At 38.2% G+C, this 17,381-nt stretch overlaps 1 protein-coding gene across 1 annotated transcript in view; it reads left to right on the forward strand.

Annotated features, from left to right (window-relative positions):
• Nucleotides 1-17,381, forward strand: part of LOC124545912 (ubiquitin-protein ligase E3B) — a 273,159-nt gene that overhangs the window by 68,786 nt on the left and 186,992 nt on the right. Inside the window, exons 6-7 of the mRNA XM_047124876.1 lie at nucleotides 7,337-7,754; nucleotides 16,784-16,955. Coding sequence (XP_046980832.1) covers nucleotides 7,337-7,754; nucleotides 16,784-16,955 — 590 coding nt within the window. The remainder of the gene's footprint in view (nucleotides 1-7,336; nucleotides 7,755-16,783; nucleotides 16,956-17,381) is intronic.

Here is a 17,381-nt window from a genome sequence, read left to right on the forward strand (position 1 = left end):
TGTCGTATGTGCAAATGAGGAGCTTCGAGAGACGTGTGGGTGGTACTGACGTGTCCTTCCACGAGAGATGCCACCGCACACATTGTGGTGTATGTCAGAATATTTCTGGTAGGAGTTTACATTCGTTACTAATTTCCAGAAGGATTTGTATAACTGGAGCATTGTCTGTGTGATCCCTCCAATTTCCAAAATGTTTAGTATATTTTTTTAGTGTAAGTGTTTCCAAATGACAGAGCTGTCAATTAACTGCAGGCACAGTTCTGTCAGTTGATGGAGATTGTAAACTTTCCACTTTTAGACATGTCACAGTTAATAAAATCTTCTGGTCTACTATGTCGTGGCTGAAAGGATTTCACATTTAAACCCAGTCTTTTGTTTCCACATGTGGAAGATATTCTCGTGCTCGATCAAAGTTTCTTTGAATGTCTGATTCACACCCTGGATCGCTACGGACTGCAGCTAAATTCCGTGTACACGTGCTTCTGCGCAGTGGCATGACATCGCATACTTTGAATAACTAGCTCCGTGCCGGTCTGTGAAGCCCCGAAGGATGTCTACCGGCTGTCGTGTCATCCTCTGCCTAGCAGCATTGTACAAAAGCAGTATGGAGGGAGATGTGAACACAGTGCTCTCCTAGCCATTTTGTAGAGTTCCCAGTCTATGGATCCCCTGCTGCTTTGCCAAGTAGCTACTCAGTTGGCATTACAAAGCTGAGTGCATCCCGCACCACTCCTCCCACCAAGGAAAATTCCTTGGTTGTACTGGGAATCAAACCCAGATCCTCCATGTGGCAACTGTCTACACTGACCACTCAGTTATGGAGGTGGACCATACTTCAAATACGTGACCGCAATTGGCCGTTGTCGATCATTGTACTCTGGTGTTGCTATCACCCCGTTGTGGAAGACTGGTACACATCTTCTTCAGCACTGGGATCCAAATTTCATTCAATTTCACACCCTTCTCCTCCCTATCGAAATTCGTGGGGTATTTTACAATCTCTACAGCCGGGTTATTTTACTATCTCTAAGGGCTTTTTGTATAGCCCTTCACGGTATCTACTAGTGCCTGTGCCAGTATTTGAGTTGTATCAAAATCAGTGTAGTGGTCTCCTAGATGCAAAACATGTTCCGTAGCTGATGATCTGCTAATCTCACCCCTCCCCCTCCCCCTTGGCACATTTTATCAGTAAATTAAAGAGCATAGTGGTCCAGCCAGAGGCTCTATTAGTTACTTTTGATATGGCATCTATGGCTTCGCTAAATGTGTTGCAATGGCTGAATTGGATTTTTCCTTCCAAAATTATAGAATTTTTTAAATATTACCTCACAACCGTGTATTTTAAATGTGGGACAATGAGTTCTATGAACAGACAGAAGGCTTGGCTATGAGGAGCCCCTCAAGGCCAGTTATAGTGAATGTTTTTAGGGAAAAATTCAAGGAGCAGACATTGGAAACTGCTAACAAAAAACTGAATATTTGGGACCACTATGTGGATGATATGTTCGTTTTGTGGAGGCATGGTAGAGAGGAACTAGGTTGTTTTCAGCAGCATCTCAACAGGATTAATCTCGAGATATCTATCATGAAGGAGGACACAGGCAGAAGATTAAATTTTTGTGATGTGCTAGTTTTTAAGAAAGAAGATGGTAGCTTAAGCCACACAGTTTACTGTAAAGTCATGCACACTGTTATGATGCAGACTGTTACTTACACCAGAATTTGAACTACAAACCACATCAAAAGAGAGGCAGCATAAAAATGTTGGTGGATAGAGCAAGGAACATCTATGAAACAGAACTGCTCGACACATAATTAAAATATCTCGCAGTGTGTTGCTCGAGAATGGTTATTTATATGCTGAGGTAAAAAGAGCATTAAGAACACCATGCAAAATCATAGCAATGCTCAAGCACCTGTGATTTCCTGCCTTTCATTAAGAACATTGCTGAGGGCATATGAAATCGTCTTGAAAAAAGGAACTACATGGTAATCTACGATCTCACCCAGAAGACACAAGATCACCTAAAATTTGCCAAGGATGCTCTCAAGACCCTGGAAGAAGCAGGAATTTATAGGATTCTGTGCAGTTTTGGGAAGGTGTATGTTGATACTACAAAAACAATGGTCAAAAAGTGACTAGAAGAACGCAAGGTCAATTGCAGAAGGGGGGGTGATTGACAGATCATGTGTTGTGGAAAATGCTTTGCAGCCAGTAAATTACTACATTCATTTTGATAGGGTTCAAGCACTGGCAGTAACAATTGGGCAGCATGAAAGGTTATACAGAGAGGGCATAGAGATTGTAAAACAACCCAGGAATTTCGATAGGGAAGAGGAGAGTGTAAAAATGAACATCATTTGCATCCTGGTGCTAAAGAAGATGCCTACCAGTGTTCCACAGTCGGATGGTTGGAAGAGTGGATGACTGTAATCGAAAATGACCAATTGCAGTCGGGTATTCAAAGATGTGGCATCATGACATTGTGTGGAAGCATGCGTGAACTTAGTGGGCCAGCGTGTCTACTGGACACTCAAAGAATCTATGATTCCCCTTAAAATTGTCCTCGACAGATGGGGTCAAAATGTTGCGTTTAATTGTGAAATACATTGACCACAGCACAATAGCCAGAAGATTTTATTAATTGGTGGAGAAAGAAAAAATGGTAGCATGGGCAACACGGAGGGTAATAATCGTAATATGCGTTATATGTTTAGACATTTCTATCAAAACATAAGAATGATAAGTAAGTTAGATAAATACCTCATGTTATAAACAGAAATTGAAAAATTTAAAGGTATGTCTCCTGATGTGCTGCGTGTAACAAATGTCATTTGAATGTCTTGAAAATTGAACAGATGCACTGAGACAGATAAAAGTTTGTGTCATATTACTGCAGGCCAAATACGATACCACTGTACTTTCTCTCAATCACCGTCTTGAAGTCTGACACAAAATGTGACTAATATACAGTCATTTAAATTGTGAAATGAAACCTGTCGTAATAATAAAATAAATATAGATAGGTATGTGCCATTCACTTTCTAGATATATAACATCTGTGTTCAGTTGCTTACAAAAGAATAGTACCTAGTAATCATTTATCAAACAGTTCTGTGCCATTTCTGACATTCCTTTCCCAAGACAGCAGTAACACGCTCCCGGTGTTCATAAAACCTTCTTTTCTAGACTTGGCTTCCACCTTATGCCTTGTAATCTCTTTCTGTTTGTGAACTGTTTGGGTTGTTTAAAGGCTTTACTCCACAATTTCTAAAGCTTTGAAGCTTCTGAAAAAAGCTATAACAGAGAGATTAGGCTCGCAATGTTTCATGGATGTTTTGTTTGATATGGAGATTGACTGTAATCCAGTCTTCTGGTGTAGCCCTAATATTACTGCTACAAACTACAGATGACAGCTGTGCTAACTTTTCCGATGCCAATGTCAAATTGAGTTGAAGTTTCACTTCCAGCGTTGGCTCGCTCGTTGTTCCTCGTGCAGATCGTACCACGACATCCCACACGAAAATAGTACAGATATTCCTCATGTTGATTATCATTCTTGATGATTTTGAGGCAGTTTGTACACTTGACCTTTTTGGCAGTCAAGTTTTGCTTGAGGTATTTGGTTGGAATTCTTTGTTTAGTGAAGGATAACACCTAACGGATTTCCACACTAATGAGCTAAAACATTATGACCAGCTACTTGACAGTGCGTTGTCCCACCTACGGAACACAGTACTACAGAGTTGTGTGTGGCACGGGTTTGTCAAGTTCTCGGTAGGTTCCTGGAGGTACGTGGCACCGAGTGTGTACCCCCAGATCGTGTGAGTCCTGTAAATTACCGGGCCAGTGATTCATGGGTGCATGTATGGCCCCACGTAGTAAGAGTTCCGGTTGTGTTCCATCGGGTTCAGATCGGAACGTCAAACTGGGTTGATTATTGTACTCTTGAAACCACTGTGTCACACTTGTGGCCTAGTGGCACAGACAGTTATCCCATTGCTGCTGTCAGGGAAAATATTGAGCAAGAAGGAATGTGAGTGGTCTACAGCTGTTGTGCTGCCTTTGATTACAATCTCGAGTCCTGTGGAAGCCCAGAGCCCAGATGAATACCCCCCCTCCTCCCTGTAGGATAATACATTCCCCACCGGCCCATATCCGTGGCACGGTGCATGTTTGGAGTAGCCGGTTGCCCAGATTACAGGATATTTGCATGTGACTGTCAACTAGTTGTAGCAAGAAATGTGATTCGTCCGACCCAAAGTAATGTTTCTATCAATTTACGGTCCAGTCTCATCAGTCCCATGGCTGCAGCTCTCACTGTTGACAATGTTGTCGGGTCGAGGCTCTGAGAGGGTAGGGGTGACCTGTTGTGGATATCCGTGTTTAATAATGTGCACCAAAACATCGTGCCTACATCAGCATTGTTCTCTGTCATCAGATGTATCACAGATCACTGTCTATTGCGCTTATCAGAATGGATGAGCCTGCGATCTGCGGCTTCTGTGACGAGGTGTGGACACCCGAACCGTGGCCACCTACACTTGATTTCACAGTCCTGCGAACACTTTCCTTAGATGCTCATCACAGTAGTGTGCAAACGGCTGACCTGTTTCGCCATTTCTGAAATACTCTTTCCCAGTTGCCAGTCCATAATGATGTGCCCTTTGCCAAAGTTGATTATGTCGGTGAAGTCCCTCATTTGTGGCTCATATCAGTGGCTGCTCTACTTGTGTACTTCTATGACTGTGTCATGTGCCCCTAACTCCAGCAAGTGACATTCGGCTTCACAGTGGTCAGTGGTTGTAATGTTTTGGCTCATCAGCGAAAATCTGATTTCTTGATAAAATTGTTTTTAAGTCAGTATTATTTAGTAAAATTGTGTTACATAATTTAATTGTAGATTTTAAGCTAAACATGTGGCATAATAAAATTTGCCGGCCGCTGTGGCCGAGTGGTTCTAGGCGCTTCAGCCCGGAGCCGCACTGCTGCTGCGGTCACAGGTTCGAATCCTGCCTCGGGCATGGTATGTGTGATGTCCTTAGCTTAGTTAGGTTTAAGTAGCTCCAAGCCTAGGCAACTGATGACCTCAGATGTTAAGTCCCATAATGTTTAGAGCCATTTGAACCATTTGCATAATGAAATTTATTTACAAGAGGAAATGAAAATTATTCACAAGAGCTAACTTTATTTTTAAAAATAAGTAAAAATTGTTTACAAAACATTATGTTTGTACAATCTGTAACAGTAGTTTATTTTCTGTAAATTATTGTTTAACAACAATTATATGAAAGAAGAAAATGTTTACTGACACAAATCTGAGGTTAGTGTGGTTTAAACCCTTTATGCAGTTGACATTTAGCGTAATAAAACCCATCAGATTGTGTTCCACTAATAGTTTTGTGAACCTTGGAGTGTCACAAAACTAGTAGTTGCATAATTATAAAAAACTAATAAGTAAATCTTCAGTTTGCTCAACTATTTTGACGTACCTCGCTACTGTAACGTGATATCTTCTAGGTAGAGATATGATGATATTTCTGTAGCTGTAAATGCACTAAAATTAAAATTTTGTAACTATGAAGTTGCAAAGAGCAGCATGTAAACTATTGATTTACATAATCAGGACAGCTGTCAGCTGTTCAGTAATAAGTTACTCCTGATGTGCAGCATTCGTTGATGGAAGACATTTAAGAGAACATTAACACAGATAACCATTATGGAAAGATCACTGTGATTTCAAGACACTTTAAAAACTGATCAGATAAGTGTGAAATTTCTGGAAATATGTGGAACTTAGGAAAGACACTGATCCAATAGTGTGCTGGTGTGGGTGTCTGTCTGTGACACACATGAGTGTCAAATGTATCCTCATTATTAATTGTATCCTCATGGTCCACAGAAATTTCTCTCAATTTTTAAGGATTTTCAAAAGAGCAAAGTAAATAATTATAGTCTAATTAGTCATACGTTCATTGTTTGCAAGCTACTGAAAGCCTTCATAGTAAATCTTACATTTATGACAAGGAACACAATTTTGATGTAGTATACTCATTTGCCAGTTACTTGTTAACAGCTTGTGAGTATTTTGCAGAAGCATTAGCATTAGCACTGATTTAATATATCAAACAGCAAAAGAATTAGCACATTTAATGCTAGTCTTACCACTGTTGGTTCAGTAGTTTTTTGTTACCTCCATTGGTTTGATGTAGATATAATTCTCTCAGCATCACCAGATTTAACTCAACTGCATTCTCTTATGGCCCACCCTTGTTTTGTCCTTGTTGATGTTCGTCATATAATCTTCTTTTTGAGGCATTATCTGTGCTGTTCAGCTGATCTTCCAAGTCCTCTGCTCACTCTGACATAATTATAGTGTCATTGGTGAATCTTTAAAGTATATACTTCTCGTCTGATGACACATTAATATAAAACTTTCTGTTGAGATCGACATTGGATTTACGATCGGAACAAATCTGAAGTGGTTCGACAGTGCACCTTCTCCTGTAACTTCAGTGATTCCTCTTAAAATGGTCAGCGAATTTTGTCAAACAATATTACAGCACAAAAGGAGAAAAATATTGAATACATGTTCTGCTGTGTACGAAAAACAGGGGTAAAAAGTTAAAGAAAACTCAACTATCTATTTACACTGGTGTTTTACAGCACAAGTAGAAAATTAGAACTAAGCCTTAAAGAACTGATAGAGGCAATTTTTTATTTATAAATAGCATTATTGGTGAGTTGGAACAGATTGCTTGCATTCTGTACACGAATGCGTAGTTTTAAATGTAGTCTTGTGTTATGGTTTATGTATGTTTTTAAGTTTGACAATTTATTAACTTAAATCTTGTAAGTTTCCAATTTGAAAACTATTCTTATTACAACTGTAGCAACAAATAATGAAAATGAAAAAATCTGATGACTGATAATGTGTGAAAATGCACAGTTGTTAAAACCATTGAATTGTACTTATAATGAGCAATGGCCTGATCCCTACCCAACCATCCTGACGCAAGCTCCTCTGTCGCTCTATGTGAATATGAGAATTCTTACCAAAAAAATGAAGTGGCAAGTTTCCTTACGTACCCTTTTTCCAGCTGAAATTGCATCCAGCCTCTAATGACCTCTAGTGTCAAAGCAATTCTTTCTTTCTTTCTTTCTTTTTTGTTTCAATTGTAGAGCAATTTGCTATCGATATGTGATCTAGAGGAAAGTTCCATTTAACCTTAATAACTATAATGCAAGGAGAATAGAAAATGTCACATTACATAAGCAGTTTTTGTAAGGTATAGCGATTTGCACATATTTCCTTGTTTCTCTATTAATTTTCAGTTTGTGGTGACTCGACTTTTAGAGAGTTGCCAACATTATGTCACAAGCAAGCAGTCAAATTTAACTCACTGGCATCCAGTACTAGGCTGGTTCGCACAGGAGACAGACAGTGCACTAATGGAGTCGATACCTCACGTGAGGTCACAGTTGCAACTGTTGTGGTCGAGTCCGATGGTGTCTGCACTGCTGGGGCACGTTCTAGAAGAAGCAGAGCCACCGGAAAGCTCTGACGGTGTACCACAGGCAGTCGGTGGGACTGGACTACTGAGGCGGGCGCTGCTCGAGCACCGTGGGGCCTGCCACTCTGCCGGCCGAAACCGCCTCGGCAGTGCAGAATGCTCGAAAGTTGCGCTCGTCTGCTCCCTCTACCAGACTGCTCTCGCGACCCTTACCCAGCTGAGACTGGAAGTTCTTACAGGTGAGCCATTAGTGGCCCTGCTCTAGCAGGTAATGTCTGATTATGCTATGTGTCGTGTCAGTTAATAATACTCAACTGTCACGGTGAATTTAATCTTTTCTATTTGTGTGAATACTACAAATACAGAGATTGGCATGTCAATAAATGCAAGCATGTTAACTGTGTTAGGTAAGTAGGTAATGCCAGCGTGGAGCATAGTAGCAAAGGTTTGTGCTAGCACTCTCCTACTTAAGTATTGAAATAAATACTGAAGAACTATCCTAAGTAAATTCAAACCTTAGTGTTACTCATTATTGGCAAATATAGAATTTTAATACCTTTCGTTCTGTTGTTAAGATTCACAGAATATGTAGCAAGCAGGTCCTAGGGGCATACAAATGTTATACCATTTTATGTATAATGGTCTTTAAATATGTCTGCTTGTGTCTGTATGTGTGGATGGATATGTGCGTGTGTGCGAGTGTATACCTGTCCTTTTTTCCCCCCCTAAGGTAAGTCTTTCCGCTCCCGGGATTGGAATGACTCCTTACCCTCTCCCTTAAAACCCACTTCCTTTCGTCTTCCCCTCTCCTTTCCTCTTTCCTGATGAGGCAACAGTTTGTTGCGAAAGCTTGAATTTTGTGTGTATGTTTGTGTTTGTTTGTGTGTCTATCGACCTGCCAGCGCTTTTGTTCGGTAAGTCACCTCATCTTTGTTTTTATATATAATTTTTCCCACGTGGAATGTTTCCTTCCGTTATATGGAGAATCTTGTATGTATGACAATACATGTTTACTGCTTGCTTATTATTTTTGACTGTGCGTAATGGCATATTAATTTTAGGAACCTGATACTGGGATTTTGTCATCTCAAAACATGGTGTGTTTAAATAAGTTACACATTTGGACAACAGTTGCATCTTACTTTGTACTGAATTATCACCGTGCCCGGAAATGAATATCTACCCACAAACCTGCACATGGTTAACATCCTTGTGGAAGATCTGCTTGCAATACTCAGTATACAGGAACAGATCAGATAGATTTCATCACTTTATTCTTTTACCTCTTAACAGTTTATTTGACTTGACTATTATTACTATTATGTGTTCTGCCCATGGCAGGTCTTTATGTGGTTGATTTTGATGTTCTCCTGTCCTCTGCTGCTTTCTTCATTTTCAAAGATCTTCCATTTCCTTTAATGTCACCCACCATCTTACATCTTCTCCTTTCTTTCATTCTTCTCCCATACAACAACCCTTCCAATGCATTTACCATCAAACAGTCCTGTCACAACACGTGGCCGAGTCAGTTCTTCTTTCCTTTTATGGCTTCCAGCAGTCTTTGTCTCTCCTCTATTCTTTCCAGCACCTCATTAGTCGTCTCACTCTCCTTCTAATCGTTCTTTCCCTCAGTCATTTCATTTCTGACTTCTACTCTTATAAATATAAATTTTGTACTAATTTCCTTCCTCCCAATCAATTCCATTCTTAATTTTATCCATTGTTTTTCAGTGTTTCGTCCGCGACTGTTTTACTTTCATAAAATGAAGAACAAACTGCCTTCAGTCACAAGTTGCGTTTATTTACTGCACTATGCATTTTGAGCCCTGGAGGCTCACCTTCAGGTGCTTTTTAGTGATTTACATCAGGTTTTCTTAGTTGATTGCCTGTTGATATTACATTTTTGTGTTGCAACATGGTATATTGTAGATATAAGTTTAACAGCATTAATAATATGAAACTAACTTACAGTTTAACATTGTATGATGTCTGCTTCTGTTGTGCAGTTGGTATACACAATACGTATCTTTAATTTTGCAGTACATACTGGGATATATACATTGTCACACAACTTTTTCGTACATTGTAGTAACAGAACATAAACATTCCAAAGATTCTCGTTCATACAGATGTTCTACTTCTAAATATAATCGATTTTTTTGTTTCACAGTAGATAATATGATATAGTATTACTAGTACACAGGTATTATTAAAATAATTATTTGGCACCATGTTGTAGGTTGTCAGCTGTTTGTACTATTATAGATTTGATTCCTCAGAAAAAAATAAACTTTTAAAAGTTTAACTTTTAAAAGTTAAGGTGTAGAAAAAATTGTGGCTGTTAAACTCTGTTTGTTAATTCAACAAGTTTTCGGAATATTTTTCTTTGTGTAGCATTATTTCTAACTGTTCTAGTAGATTAAGTTTTTTAGTGTTGGGTTCTCTGTGACGTACAGATAGGCTGTTGTGGATGTCGTCAAGTCTGTGTTTATTAATATACATGTGGTTAGCTATTGTAGATAATTCAAAATGGTTTAGTCAAAAGGCGTCGGTGTGTTCTTTATACTGTGTGTGGAAGGTTCTTCCAGTTTTTCCTATGTAAAATGCAGGTCAACTGTTACATTGTAATTTATATATTCCACTGTGTTGTGCTATTGGCTTGTTTGTGTTCACTGTGTGAGGTAAGTGGTATCCAAGTTTGCTGTTTGTGGAGAAAGATATTTTAATATTGGTTTTTTTGAATAAGTTAGCTATTTTTGTGATACTGTGCCTAAGTATGGATTGCTTGTGAAGATTTGTTGTGTGTCGGTAGTTTTCCTTTTGGTGTTTTTGTGAGTGATGTTAGTCTGAATTTTTCTAGATAGTTTATCAATTGATTTTACAGAGTAACCATTATTTACTGCATTTATTTTGTATAGTACCTATTTCTTGTGTTAGTGCTTTGGGTTTTAAAGGTAATGTTTGTGCCCTGTTCAACATTGATCTAAATGCAGCATACTTATGTGTGTTCGGGTGGTTTGAAGAGTCAAATATTGTGATGTCAGTGTAGGTTGGTTTTCGGTAAATGTACAAGTTAAGTTTTTGTTGTTTATTCACAATTGTGAGGTCTAAGAAATTTATGGATTGATTTGTTTCATGTTCTGTTGTGGACTTTATTTTATTGTGGAGTGAGTTGAATGATGTGAGGAGTTCTTCAAGTTCATATTTAGTGCCATATTCTTCAAAATACTCAAAAACTTGCTCCATTGTACTTTTCAGAATTCTTTTTGAAGTCAACAAATACCGTATAATTTCTCTCTCTCTCTCTCTCTCTCTCTCTCTCTCTCTCTCTCTCTCTCTCTCTCTCAAGATATCTCTCTCCTTTATTTCTGTCATCCAATTGCATCTCTTTATTTCTTTACCTTTTTTAAATCAAAACCATGTGATGTAACATATCACTTCCATGAGGTGTATTTCTGCCAGAATGGGGCAGTTCTGCAGTTTGATCAAGCTTTCCAGCACCTACTGATTTGGTGTTTATTCTGCACAGCTGTGCCCCTTCCCCTGAGACATGCTGCACTCCGTGCACTAGTGTGGGCCTTGACAGTGGCCTACATTAAGTTCCACTGGACAATCTGCAGTAAAGCCTGTTAAAGAGCAGACGTTGAACTGTTGATGAATTTGTTAACTTTTGATGTAATTGTTAAAGCTAAATTGCAGGCAGTTGTATATGAGAATTCCCAAAGCTGTATAAGTTGGAAGAAGAAATGTAATTGTTAAAGCTAAATTGCAGACAGTTGTATATGAGAGTTCCCAAAGCTGTATAAGATGGAAGAAGAAATGTGTGTCTTCAAAAACAGGCCTCGTTATTTGGTAGCTTGTTGAATCTAGATAAGCATGGTTTATATCTCCAGTACATGCCATACTGTGTAGGAAGGTGAGGTCCAAGGAAAAAACAAAGAAGATCCACGAAAGTGAATTGTATTTTAAATAATCAAGTTAGTAATTTGAAAATCTGTACACCACAGAATCATAATTATTACATGTAGTTCCTCCCTGTGTGAACATCCATCAAATACAGCAGGAATCATCCCACCTGACACTATGCATTGTGCCAATCTAGCTTTCTACATAATCTTCAGTGTGACACTCTCAATAATGTTTTAGCTGCCTGAGAAATTAATCACCACTTCTGCTGGCAAATCGTCAGTTCCACATACATCATTATTTTCCATCTCGTTGCACTTCCTCACCCAAAATACCATCCTGTTTCATCATCTGGTACATTGACCGCTTCTTCATTCTTTATTTTGCTTGATGGTTGATCCTTCTTATACAGATGCTGTATGTTCCTAAATGTATTTAATATCCCTTATCGTGCCAGCCATTCTTTCGATTTCTGTACTAATCTTTCTGTTCTTACTTCCTAGTTAATCTGTACATCATTTCATGCTGTCCCCATTTCTCTATTTTCTCTGTTTCCTTTCTACCAATCTTTTCTCGCAAGTTGTGTTTCTTTTCTTGAGATATTTGCTGCTTGTGTCTGTATATGTGTGGATGGATATGTGTGTGTGTGCGCGCGAGTGTATACCTATCCTTTTTTCCCCCTAAGGTGAGTCTTTCCGCTCCCGGGATTGGAATGACTCCTTACCCTCTCCCTTAACACCCACATCCTTTCGTCTTTCCCTCTCCTTCCCTCTTTCCTGATGAGGCAACAGTTTGTTGCGAAAGCTTGAATTTTGTGTGTATGTTTGTGTTTGTTTGTGTGTCTGTCGACCTGCCAGCACTTTCATTTGGTAAGTCACATCATCTTTGTTTTTTATATATATATATGGTTGAAAATATTTGTCACAACCTAATTAATGGCAAAAAGACAATAATGCATATCCTCATGTATATATGTAAATAGTCTTAAACAAAATGATTCAAAAGTAGTGTTAAGATGTAAGAAGAAGATTTATTGGACTTCAGTGTATATATGTTATACCAAGAAAGGTTATGTTAGCTGTAAGAAGATTTTATTTGGTAATTGTTTGAAGAATTATTAATTTTGTAGTGTTATAGATAAGTATGTAAAGCAAAACAGAAAGTACACTGTTACCACTTGAGCTGAAAAGTAATGACGAAAGGAAATTTGATGCAACCCAATCAAATGATGTAGTAACATGGAATAGAAGTGGAATAGCATGTATAAAGTACTGGAATAATAACAGGAAGCAGACCAAGACAACCGTCTAAAGACAATTACTACTCTATGTAGTAATAAAATATCTAATGATAATAAATGAACTTTTTTCATAATATTACGCAAAGACAAAGTAAAAATACTTGTTAATAAATACCTGTTTCTACTAATTTGAAAAGCAAGAAACAATGAAATATGTAAAATTGTAAATACTGAAACTTAGCAACAGAGCCTGTGGTATTGTATTAAAAAGTATTTTACTGTAATTTTATGTTGGTTAATGACCAGAAATAATTAAAGAATGATGTGAAATAAAGACGCAAGGAAATATTGAAAGAAATTGCTATCTTCATGTAAGAAATTATGGACCTCGCCGAATGAGATAAATTGAAGAGTGTTACAGGTCTGAAAAGGGGTTTAATCGAAGTGTATTACATCCGCTATCTACCTATCAACTGTTAGTGAACAGTTAATGCAATTAAACGATTGCAACAGAAAATGAATAACCTAACCGTATTGCAGAAGTCATAGAAGTTTTAGCTGTATTGAGAGAAATTCAAATGAACTAAAGCACCGGAGCTAACTGAACAAAAACATAATGGAAGTCAGTGATAGTGCGAAAGGTACTCACATTAACGCCAGGAGTTGATTACATCATAAAACACAGAAGATTTCCATCCAGTAGCTTCGTGGGGAATAGTCAGCAACAGTAAACAATCGACAGCTGATAGGTCCTTCAAAGCACACTCTTCGCACGACGAAACAGATAAAGTTCATGCATACCAACTTGTGGCAAACAATATAATGTCACAAGTCAACCATTACGTGTACGCTACTTCAAAATTTAATGAAAGCATTGTTTTGACATAAATGTCATTGATTCTCACAATTAATACAACAAGGAAGTTTGTGTACTTTAATGTTGCTAATCCAGCTGCAATGTGAGCAACATAACTGCTTTCATCAGAGATGAATTTGCAATACACTGTACAACGGCAAAGACAATATTGAGATCCAAATTGTCATGTAACCGGACGGCAAGAGCGACTGATTTGAAATTGACACTGGGAGAGGAAGACGATGTCTAGGTTGGAGAACTGAGGACTTTGTCCAAGAGAATGTATTGTGTGATTATGTGATGATATTTAGAAATGTTTCTGATACAATCCAATAGACAGATTTGGAATTTATTTAAGGGCGTTTTGGCTAGGCCCACTCATTAATCATAAAATTGTTGTAACATATATGTACTTACTTATTGTCTGTATCAGAGTGTGAGTGAAATCACAAGGACAAGTACACCATCCTATCAAAATACACAACAGATAGGTCTGTTCTGTCTGGAACCCTCTTCAAGACATGACAGTCCAGGAGGCCGTATGACATTACAGGCCGGGATTGACCTATGAGGTCTTGAATATCTTATTTGTATCTGTCAGTTGGTAGGGAAAAATTAGATTTCATGCATTTCTTTGTGTAGTTTTCCGTGATTAAGTCCCGACGGTCTGCATAGCTGTCATTTAGTTACGTGCGATTTGTGATGTGTTATGTTTTATTTTCTGATAATAAATCATATTTTTTGTGATTACCGTTAAAATATAATGACGATAAATGTTTGAGGCTATTTGGAATAATATTTTAATAACTGTGTAGATGACGTGACGTCATTCTTTTACTCGTAGAAAAAAAAAAGTGTTAATTGTGCCTTTATGAATGGCCTGTGTCAGGATCAGTGATTACGATTCGAGAAATAATTAATGTGACTAAGTTCAATTGCCCACAATCACATGGGGCAAACTATGACCTTGGAATTGATTGTAGATGTATGCAGGTCAATTCCGTGACAGGCTAGTAAGCATCGCGAGTGTGTCGCGGTATCAAGACTGCTTTCGCGAGGATGATGGTTTGCTTTAAACTTGTGAGAATACAATTTACGCGAATTCTTAATTATTGCAAAAGGGTAGAGTATTTGATGGTTATCCCACTGTTGATGGGCCATTGTGGAGGACGTAAGTTTGGATAGAAAGATCAATTTCAAAATCCAATATAAATCCTGTTGATCGAAGTAGCCTAGCAACCCAAAAGCTGATACATGGTTATCAGCAGAAACAGCGTACTATTTTTCATGCACACATTTACACTCTACATAGAGGTGTGAATGATTTGTGGATGCGAATTAAATATTTGAAAGCATTTGATTGAATGAAGGAAAGACATAAAGAAGTTTATTTGTATATTTTGTTATTTCATGAACAGTGATATTTTCGTATAGTGGTGTAGAGTCTTACGTATTATTAATATTGTGACAGACTGATCGTCAGTGCTCTCATTACAAGCCGAGTTTTGGGCCTGATTAAGAGTAGCTGGTTCTTATAGTCTCAAAGATTAAGTGAAGAATAAAATCACACTTAAATAACGTTGCATCGAAACCCACTATCTTTATACTATATTAAGTTAGCTATCCTGGAATCAGGTGGTACTTTGGCCGTGTAGTTATGTGTTGTCAACAACAAATAGGTGAACACAAACATAAAGATTTCTCATGCTCTGATATCGACAAGGGAAAGAAGAGACGACAATGATGACATACACAAATACATATACAGACGGTATATGTGGCACCTTACAAATCAACTCAATTACGTCGTGGTATAATAGACAGCTTCTGTTGCAGGACTTTCCACACTGTCATTGGAGCAATTTTGTGTTCATGGAATGCACGACGCATTGATTTCTTTGGTCTTCTTATGAATGTCTCTTGTATGTGCTCCACATTAACTTCACTCACACTGAGACCTTTGCTGGGCACAAGCAACCCGTCGTAACGAGTTTGTTGTGTCAGTGGTAAACAGCGTTCCTTGTTGATGGCTTCTTACTATACTTGGTTCTAAACATCCGTTGAATAGCTGTAGCACACTTGTTTTTGTTGAACTCCAACACACAGAAAGCTCGCTCTGCACCTGAACTCACCACGTTTGTGACTAACGTATCAGCAGATTGCCAAACTATGCTGCCGTGGTATACATGAAAAAAAACTTTCAGGGTTTCTCTTCAAAATGACATTTGTATAATATCTGTACAATGTTTGGTTCTTGTGCAATAAACAGTTAGAAGTGTTCCTGGACTTTATGTACAACCTGTATTTTGACTAACTTTTCTGGGAAGGCAATATTGGCATACAATGTGTTTATGAATAGTTAAGTTTTATTAATAACACTATTCTCATTGCAAGCAGTATATTTTTATACATGTTGATACTACTAGGGTCTTTCTGTTGATGGAAGCAAATGATGACTTGCCTTTGTTTGCCCTCTACTAAGCCATGATAGGATATTCCGTTAGTCAGTATGTCCACTGAACCAGTTCTGCACATTAACAAGTGGGTGATACTCTGGGTCAAAGAGTAGAACTGCTTCAGTTGCAGGTTGTTCTAGTTCGATCCCTTACTATGTTAAGAATGGTGAAAGTTGCCAAGAGTCTTATGAAATCACTCACTGTGCGTGAAATATTTGCAAAATTTGTTAAAATCACCACACAATATGATCTCTCTGCCTTTGGATTAGTAGACATATGGGACACTTTCAAACTTGTTCTGAAATGCGCAGGGTGGAATGACTAATTGTGCTGAGTGAGTCACACTAACTTTACTTTATGGTTAAGGGATTTGGCATTAAATGTAAGCAATTATTACTGTCTCATTTATTTGGCTTATTTTTGTCATAATTTTTTTTATCCATTCCTTCTCATACCCCCATCAGCCATAAAGGTTTGGCCACCTTACCCTGTAGTTTCCATAGTTCTTCATATTGAGTTATACCGAGCGAGGTGGCGCAGTGGTTAGACACTGGACTCGCATTCCGGAGGACGACGGTTCAATCCCGTGTCCGGCCATCCTGATTTAGGTTTTCCGTGATTTCCCTAAATCACTCCAGGCAAATGCCGGGATGGTTCCTCTGAAAGGGCACGGCCGACTTCCTTCCCCATCCTTCCCTAATCCGATGAGACCGATGACCACGCTGTCTGGTCTCCTTCCCCAAACAACCAACCAACCATATTGAGTTGTATTTAACTAATGTAACTTAATAAATTTTCTTATTATTTCAGGTTTGTGCTATCAGGATAAGATTTTATTCAGTCTTTGGCAGTTCATTTGCAGTTTAGGTCCTAGCTGTGGCTTGAAGTCTTTCCTGGACCTCCTCACAGTTAATACAAAGTGTAATGCTCCAGAGTTTCAGATGTTGATTCTCTTCTGCGATTGCATGACACATTATGTGACGTAAGTATTTTTCTTCATAAGATTACATTCTGCATTTTTCGTAGTTTATGGACTTCTTGTTGAAAGGAGTGGTGATGCAAAAGTGGGAATTGTTCCACCATAAAAGAAAATAGTTCTAGTTTCTGTTGAAAACATATTGGAATAAGTGGAATGCACTTAAGTGACTAGTTAATTTTAATCTACACGTAAAAAGTGAACTACTGGGTAAAACTCGCAGTACACATTTGTCAGTGCTCTTTTCGTAATAAACTGAGATTTGACAAGAATTTTTAACTTCCGTTTGAATGTTCTCTTCATGTGCTAAAATCAGACCTCCACATAAAAAGTGTGACTGATATCTAAGCACATTGGCCTATAATGAACTGAGACAATGTGAAAAGGGGAGTAGCATTTGTGCTCTGTGAAAAAGTCTGTATCTGGATGATA

The sequence above is a fragment of the Schistocerca americana genome, chromosome 1, assembly GCF_021461395.2.
Source record: "Schistocerca americana isolate TAMUIC-IGC-003095 chromosome 1, iqSchAmer2.1, whole genome shotgun sequence".
In the NCBI taxonomy this organism is placed as follows: Eukaryota; Metazoa; Arthropoda; class Insecta; order Orthoptera; family Acrididae; genus Schistocerca; species Schistocerca americana.